We start from the raw sequence: 9,190 nt of genomic DNA on the forward strand, positions 1-9,190 counted from the left end.
ATAATTGTATTTCTAGGACAATGCTTCATACAATATATAAAAGGATTTAGTCAAATATGTTAAAGGGGTATGTACTGTATAAAGCTATGCTAACATATTTGTCCTTTGCTTCTATTGTTTAAGCAGTTTTGGTATTGAAGCATTACGATACTTATGTGTTAATGTCTACATATTAAATGCACCATTTTTAACTGTGTGTATTCAAATAAATGCCTGATAAATATAATTCATTTGATATTTCAAGTTAGCAGCAAAGTTGTGGTAAAATAAACAACGTTATATTACCCATATGTATTTGCTCTGCATTGATGTTATATGATTTGTAACCACTTTACAATATCACATTATCGAAATCAAATCAGAAAATGGAGAGGCTTCTTTTTATTTTTTGCAAAAATGTATTGCTCTATCCTAAATGGAGGCATGTTGTACTATAAAGACATGCATGACTTTCAAAAAGGAGTAGATGCATATAGTTCATTTATGAATCTAACATACGTATCTTCCTTGGTGTTTTCTTTTTTTTATCATGTTAAAAAATGGTTTTCCTCCTTTGAAATGCTGTATCAAATGAATGTTACCAGGTGAGGAATCATTAAAGTCCTTATCTTATGCAAGTATGTCAGAGTGTATTATCTTATTAATCACAGTTGCCATGGATTTTTGCTCATGTGACCATACGCTTTGTTTTCTTGTATCCTTTGATTTCTCTCCTTTGCAGATTATGTTTAAAAGCTCAAGAAGGCACCGGATAACTAAAAACAAGATTCTCTTCAAGTTTATTTTTCCTCTGTATACACTTATAGTCTGTTTACATAAAGTTCAATCCATACAATGTAGTACAAACCTTTCATTTGAATCTATCACCCATTTGTTACTTTGTAAAAACACAACATGATTCTATCAACACTTGGCTGTTGTGTATTCCAAGTCAGACAATTGACATTAATTACAAGAGCAAAGGCTGCACCAACACATTATTAGAGGCAAAGAAGAGTATGCCAAGGACAAAGTAAAATATTTGCAGAAAGAAATACGACACAAATGTTTGTTCTCGTAAGATCAGAAGATAGTAGATAGAGTGGTCAGAAATGTCCATGCACTTACAACAGCAAGTAAGACAAAGAAAGGGAGAGTATTCTGCCTGAATAAAGCTATGACAAACAAACAAACAAACTGTCTGCTGAACATGTTTTCAATATTTCATTTAAAAAACAACACAGATGGAGATTTAATAATGACCATGTATATGCTACTATACCATTTCTTTTTTTAAATCTTTCCAGAAAAAACAACTGGGTTAGGATTGTCATCTATATTTAAGGTCAAGTTATGTGGGATAATGCTGAGGTTATCAGCATAACTCCAAAAAACTTTACAAAACATATTGTTGCATTGACAACACAGAGATACAATTCTGTAATATTTGGCCTCCCCAGGGTCAATTAAATTCATCGCACACATTTTATTTTACAACATATAAAGTGATGAGCCGACCTTTATTGAAATACATAACAAGGCTGTGGAACCCCTGCCCTCACCTTCAGAGTAGCCCTATCTGTACTCGCGCGCCTTAGCGTGTGTTTTTGATAGGCTGCACTTCTTTGCTTCAGAGTGTCAGTGTCTGTGCTTGAGGCGAAACGAAAATCGCCTCTCCACGACCCAGTGGTCAAAAAGGAATCATACCGTTCATCTTTCATCAGAGTCCCGCAGCGGTTTAAATCTGTAAAACTAGGGGGGCAGTAGGTAGTGGGAAACATGGGGAGACTAGCATTGGTTGAACGGTAAACATAATTATGCCTGCAGAGCTTAAAATAAAACACACCACTGATTAACAGCACGAAGAGAGCAGAAACAGCTGACAGAGCAATGATCAAATAGAGCGTTAAGTTATCGCTGTCCTGTGACGCATCTGCAAACTCAAAGAGTTCGTTTAAAACAGGAAGCCCGTCACTAATCTCTATGCTGACTGTAGCGGTGGCGGACAGAGATTCTGGCCCATTATCCGTCACAGAAACGACAACAGTTTGTTTTGGTTCATCTTCCTCCATGAAGGCTCGCACAGTTCTGATTTCTCCTGTGTGCAGACCGACCATAAACAGGTTAGGCCGCGTTGCTTTGATTATTCTGTAGGAGAGCCAGGCGTTATGGCCAGAGTCGGCGTCCACAGCTACCACCTTAGTAACCAGGTAGCCTTTAGGAGCTTGAACTGGCACCCTGTCCTCAACAATGAACCCGGTGTTTTGGACAGGATATAGGACAACAGGTGCATTGTCATTTTGATCCTTAATGAAAGCGTTAACAGTGCAGGTGGAGGAGAGAGGAGGATCCCCTCCATCTCGAGCTGTCACCTTAATTTGAAAGTGAACTGACTGTTCGTAATCAAATAGAAGGGAAGTGAAGAGCTCTCCTGTGTCGGAGTTGATGGTGAGGAAGGAGGACACTTCTGACTTTGTGTCCTTTGATAGTTGGTACAGTATATTTGCGTTAGATCCGTCATCAATGTCCTCTGCTTTTACTTTCATCACAAACGTGCCCACAGGTTGGTTTTCCAGGATGTTGGCATTGTACTCCCTCTGCGTAAAAGTTGGGGGGTTATCATTGATGTCATTGACCACAATTGTTAAGACTTTTACACTGGAGAGTGAGGGGGATCCAGCATCAGTGGCAGTGACTGTAATGTTATACTGGGGTTGAAGTTCTCTGTCCAGTATTCCGTCAGTCACTAACATGTAGTAGTTTTTGACCTCGGATACAAACTTAAATGGGACACCGTCTTGGATTCTACACGTGACACGCCCACTGCTGCCTGTGTCCAGGTCATAGATGTTAATCAGAGCAACCATAGTTCCTGGTTTAGAGTTTTCAACCACATTAGCTGAGGCTGATTTTATTTCTATAATGGGTTTGTTGTCATTGACATCAAGGACGTCAATGACAAGTTTACAGTGAGACGCCTGACCACCCCCATCTTTGGCCTGAACATCCAGCTCATGCATACTGGCATCTTCATAGTCAATGGCACCTGACAGCCGAACTTCTCCACTCACAGGGTCAATTTCAATTACCCCTCCTATCTTGTCTGACAGGTGACTGAAAGTGTATGCTATCTCTCCATAAAGACCTTCATCCAAGTCTGTTGCATTCAGCTTCGCTATGAGAGTCCCTATGGCAGAGTTTTCTGGGACAGAGGCTTTGTAAACTCGTTGGCTAAAAACAGGGACATTGTCATTGGCGTCCAAAACACGGATATGGACAGAAGCAGTTCCTGATCTGACTGGATTTCCCCCGTCAATTCCATTGATTTTCAGTACATGTTCAGCCTGTGCCTCTCGGTCCAAGGCCTTCTTAAGAACAAGTTCAGGATAAGCATTGCCGTTTATTTGGGTACTAATTTCAAGTGCAAAATGATCATTCGGAATAAGTTTATATTCACGGACTGAGTTTGTTCCCAGATCGGGGTCATGCGCAATCTCCAGTGGAAAGCGCCTCCCCAGGACTGTGGATTCGACTAAATCTAGTTGTATCTTCCCTACAGCAAAAACTGGGCTGTTGTCATTTATGTCAGCAATATCCAAAACTAAGCTGTATGCTTGCAGAGGATTTTCAAGCAGGAGCTGGTACTGTAGGATGCAGACAATGGCTTGCGCGCACAGCTCCTCTCGGTCTATCCGTTGGGTGATCAAAAGATTGCCTGACGCAGTGTCCAGTTCACACAGCTGGCTGGTTCCTTCTGCAACAATACGGGCTCGACGAGCATCAAGCTCCGTTACTTTCAGTCCCAGATCCCGTGCAACGTTCCCGATAACCGACCCCCGCTGCATCTCCTCTGGAAGGATGTAACGGACTTCTCCAAACGACATTCCAAAAAGCAGGCAAACTAATAGAAAATGCGGCCACCATTTTAAGTTCACTCGCTGGTCCATTATTAAACATGCTTTAAGAAAAAGCTGTACAGTCGTCATTACAACTAAATCCTAAACGTATACATCCAAGTAGCGAACAAAAAATGCTGCTGAATCCAACGGTTCCCTGCTTCTCTAGCTGCGTTAATCATGCTCTATTAGGAAAGCTGTCTGCTTGGATTCCTCTCTCTCTGTCCCAATTGCATTACTGCTCGTTCTCTCTCACTCCCTCTCTGCCTCTCTCTCACGGAAAAAAAAGTCTCTCTTCTTCTCTCCCTCATACACCCACACATCCACATACAGCATGCACACACAGCCCTGGGCTCTAACTCAATACTCCAGTTCCACTGACACAGATAAGGTGAGACACGCCATAGCATCCGTGAGCCAGACATTATAAAAGAGCGTCACCAAGAGACTGAGATGGTTATTGCAAGTGCAAAAGTAGACAGTATGATATGAGACAGAAAGTACATTTGCTTATATTTTTAACAATATATTGCACTGTGACCAATATATAGCCAGGTAAAAGTCCAGTTGTGGAAACGTATAATACAAGATGAACATTTGTCTCTGACACGATGGACAGGAAAATCATCAACTGAAAATATACATTTGAAAAAAATTGCGTCTTTGTAAATGTAACAATGGTTATTTTTCATTGATATTATATGTGTTGATTGATCTAAGCGTCATAACTTCTCAGCTGTTTGAGCCATCACATGCGGTGTTTTTCCTCTTAAACTACAGAAACGGCACAAAACAACTCTATTACGTTTTTCACTGAGAGGCGTGTACTTATTTCGGTGAAACGAATGTGCGTAACGTTTTAAAAGATGTTTTATAGATATATTATCATCCACCATCTTTATTTGTGACGTAAAGAGTGTAAGAGTCACGTTTCTGAATCGGACACTCTGAGTGGATGCAGTCACAGCCAATCGGAGTCTGATTCAGAAGGTATTATACTGAGACTGAGACTGTAAAATCCCAGGCGCGAAAACCAAATAAAAGTTGGAATATGTTATTTTAGTGTCTTAAAAGTAAACTGAGGTATGGCAAGGAAGTTTACTACAGCTGAGGCTTTGGAGCTGATTTTTCAAGGTGACAATGTCCATGAAAATTCAGACGAATCTGAGTGTGATTGTGGACAGGAACTGCCAAGATATATATCATGTGTAGTCTTCAAAATTGGCAGGACAAAAAATGACAATTCCTGGCAAAAAAAACGCTCATGGACAATGCCCAAAAGAATGGACATAACTAATGAACAGAAGAAGTTAACCTTCTAAACAGTTATGATACAATCATAATACATGTGTGCAAATCTCTGTGTTGAATGTTTCTTTCAATGTTGTGGTTAGCAGTTCCTTTTAATAAAATAAGTAACAAATTCAAGCTCCGTTTTTATAAAAATGTTTTAATTTATGGGCAAATATCCCCTATTATGTATACAACTCTCTAATAATGAGTGACATATATCATTAGCTGAGGTTGTGCGGATTTCTAGGATGGGTAAAACTTGATTATACTGTAAATAAATGACAATGTATAAGGCAAAACACAAAAATATACATAAACGGAAATGACCTATGTGGGTCTCAGAGGGTTTTAAAGTCTATTTAACACCATTGCATCGTTTTCTCAAATTGTAATGAGATACCACTTAAATTGCTGAGAATATTAATAGTTGATGTAAATGAATAAACATGTGTTATTTAAAAAGGGGCTATATGTGGGTTAAATGAACTAAAATCTATTAAATATTACGATAACTATATGAACCACAATCAAATGTTTTATTGAATAATAAAACTGGATGATTTGTTTTATGGAAAAAAAGTCAACTTATAATTTTAATTTAAGAAAAAAGAATGAACTCAAAATAAACAAGGCATCAGTTCATATTTTTCTTGGGCAACTGTGACAAACTTGACCTCCTTTCAGGCAGGTAACATAAAGTCCCAACTCGAGGGATTGACTATACTTACACTACAATTACACTAGAGAACATTGCAGCACCAAGGACACAGATGAGCTGAAGCTGTCAAGTATATTTCACTGGTAAAAGTGCACACAACTAAGAGCAACCACATGAGTGAGCGTGCAAGTCTGTGTGTGTGTGTGTGTGTGTGTGTGTGTGTGTGTGTGTGTGTGTGTGTGTGTGTGTGTGTGTGTGTGTGTGTGTGTGTGTGTGTGTGTGTGTGTGTGTGTGTGTGTGTGTGTGTGTGTGAGAGAGAGAGAGAGAGAGAGAGAGAGTGTGTGTGTGTGTGTGTGTGTGTGTGTGTGTGTGTGTGTGTGTGTGTGTGTGTGTGTGTGTGTGTGTGTGTGTGTGTGTGTGTGTGTGTGTGTGTGTGAGAGAGAGAGAGAGTGTGTGTGTGTGTGTGTGTGTGTGTGTGTGTGTGTGTGTGTGTGTGTGTGTGTGTGTGTGTGTGTGTGTGTGTGTGTGTGTGTGTGTGTGCGTGCGTGCGTGTGTGTGTGTGTGTGTATAAGAACGTATAAGAGGCATGGCAAAGAAAACGAAGAAAATGGATAGACTTGATTTTTCAGCACCAAGGAGAGAGACAAGTTTAATGTAAGCTTTACAAAACTTCGGCCACCGTAGTGTGGGAATCTGACGTCATTGTCACCTGACAGTGTCACCTGATGTAAACAGGAAGTCATAAAAAGTTTGCAGTCAGTTCAAGAAAGTCTCTCTTGGTTGCACGCTCACTGGTCTTCTGCCTCTCACAAAGGTAGGAATAACAATTTTAAGGTGGTTTTATGGTCTTTTAAATTAACTTATGCAAGTGGCTCATTTAGTTTGGGTTTTATTTGGGCGAGTGCAAGACGAGATCTTACCGTTGACGGAGGGAAACTCTCCCGACAGGCACGAGACCGGGTCTGTTACGAGCAATTTGCTTTTAAATGGCATTTTAAACCAACGTTTTTAATTGTGTTTTAAGCAACCTATTTATGTGTTTTACAGAGCTTAATGTACACAACCGGCCCAGCAACCCGGGGTATTAAGTGACCATTTCCCCGGCAGAATTAAGCTGAGTTGGAAAATAACTCTGTGAAAGTATGCCTTGTTTTTAACTCTTTCATTTTATATTGAGTTGGTGAATGAGGCTGGCAACTATCATGTTATGTTGTTTCATTTTCAAAAGGACCAGGCCAGCCACTGTCCTATAGTGTTTTTTTGTATTTTCTTGTTCATTTTCTTCATGTGCAGTTTATGGCAATATAATCATTTTATTGTTTGTGTCTTAGGTTGCGCTCCTCTTCCTCTGCGGCGTAGGCCTGGGCCTGGGTGGAACGCTGCCTGCCTTCAGTGTAGGGACTGCACAGTGTGACACTTTCTTCTCTGTATGCTAAATATCTCACTGTTATTATTTTATAGAGATTGTGGTTTGAATATTGCATGCTTTTGTTGTTTTGGTGTGTGGCTTTTCTTGTTTTTGTAACTCACGATTAGCAGGCACTGCAACCCAGCAGACCAGGCCTGCCCAACTGAGGGTAACTTATATACGTATTGAATTATATTTGCCATTTTAACACTTTGCATGAATTGACATTCTAAACAGTTTCCAACACTTGTTAAATGAAGCTGCGTATATTTTTGGAATTCATGCCTCTGTCATAATTGAACCTATTAAGGGAAGCTTTAAAATCGGTCCACGACATACACTTACATTTAGGGTCCACTGGTTCCTCCTGCCCCTTAGCAGGAGGTGGCGTTGTCAGTGACTAGCTTTACATATGGTAACCTCAGTCACGGCTACCACAGTAGTATTGCACTACAGAGGTACCGCCCACTTCCGCATTCCCTTTACTTGGTAAACGATATTTAAACAGCTGATACCTGATAGTTCTTTCCCGTTCGACCGAGACGTTTCCGGTAAGTCTCCACAATTATCGAGTTAGTGGCATGTTAGACTCTGTGTGTTTGACTTTTACACATTACTCCAGCCAGCAGACTGTAGCTTTGCCCGTGACGGTGACAAGGCCAGCGGTATTGTGTGTGTGTGTGTGTGTGAGGGGCTGCGCCGTCCGAGGGACATATGGGACATAAGGTATGAGCGATCGTGGTTTTTACAAAGACTGTTTATGGCAGCATTTCTGTAACATGTGCTTTGTTCTTTTATAGATTGTCTGCCCCTGCTGTTTTGTTTTACTGTTTTGTTTCCCTTATTTTGGTTTGTTATAGTCAGGGGTGCACATAACTTTTTTTATTGAGTTACTCAGACCAGGAGACAGCGTTTGGTCCTCTTCAGTGTCTCCTTCACTGTCTATTTACACTTCTTGCTTGCTAGATGATGAAGATGCACCTCCCTGTCTCTTTTTAAGCCTCTGAATTGCTTTCTTCAACTTGTTGCCAACACTGTGAAGTCCTTGCATTTCCTGAGGCAAAGTTGAAGGATCAAATACTAAGAAATTATCACATAACTTGAAATCATATCTGATTTCAGATGTGGGAAGTTACTAAGTACACTTATTCAAGTACTGTACTTAAGTACAATTTTGAGATATTTGTACTTTACTTGACTTTGATGCTACTTTGTACTTCTACTCCACTACACTTCAGAGGTAAATGGTGTACTTTTACTCCATTACCTGTATTGAATACCTCTTTAGTTATTTTACAGATGTGGATGAATGATGTGAAATATAATCAACTCTTAAATCAGACTTTAGTTCCACCTGGAGTAAATTCACAAGCTACCCTGCAGTATAAAAAGTCATTGGGACTAGCTGTACCTTTACCAGCTTTGATAACACTTTAATGATCAATAATTATAAAACATATCATCTATATTATTCTGAAATGGACCAATCTGCACAATGACTACTTTTACTGTCGCTATTTTAACTATATTTTGATGATAATACTTTTCTAATTTTACTTGAGTAACATTTTGAATGCAGGACTTTTACTGTAACAGAGTAACAATATCCGAGTACTTCTTCCACCTCTGTCTGATTCCAAACTCTTCCATTAACACCCTGAGTACGTTGGCAACTGTGTTTTTAAATAAAACTGCAGCAGCGTGAACGTTGTGATCAGCTGATATTGCGCAGTTCTGCAGTGTGTGTGCGCAGGGCACAGAATGTGCACAGGGGAGTCTCCCACTGCAGCCAGTTGGCAGAGTTTTAGCACAATTCTGTTGTTCATACCGACGTTAACCCTGACTGTGCACACGGTGAACAACTCTGTCATCCAGTGATCTAAGCCTCTGCCTCCTGTAAAGCTTCACAGGTCCGTCGGTTATGTCCTGCGCGCCTCGGACAGCACCCAGGTCAAT

General features: G+C 40.2%; 1 protein-coding gene across 1 annotated transcript; it reads right to left on the reverse strand.

Moving 5' to 3' along the window:
• Nucleotides 1-776: 776 nt before the first annotated feature.
• On the reverse strand, nt 777-4,085 carry LOC104943259 (protocadherin beta-15). The gene has a single exon (XM_010768604.1). The coding sequence runs from the start codon at nt 3,963-3,965 to the stop codon at nt 1,500-1,502; it is 2,466 nt and encodes an 821-aa protein (XP_010766906.1). The 5' UTR covers nt 3,966-4,085; the 3' UTR covers nt 777-1,499.
• Nucleotides 4,086-9,190: the final 5,105 nt, after the last annotated feature.

The sequence above is a fragment of the Notothenia coriiceps genome, unplaced genomic scaffold (genome assembly GCF_000735185.1).
Source record: "Notothenia coriiceps isolate Sejong01 unplaced genomic scaffold, NC01 NC01_scaffold00005832, whole genome shotgun sequence".
Lineage (NCBI taxonomy): Eukaryota > Metazoa > Chordata > Actinopteri > Perciformes > Nototheniidae > Notothenia > Notothenia coriiceps.

What these genes read in the sequence shown, in the direction of transcription:
- LOC104943259 (XM_010768604.1), bottom strand. Translation starts at nt 3,965, where the DNA reads ATGACGACTGTACAGCTTTTTCTTAAAGCATGTTTAATAATGGACCAG.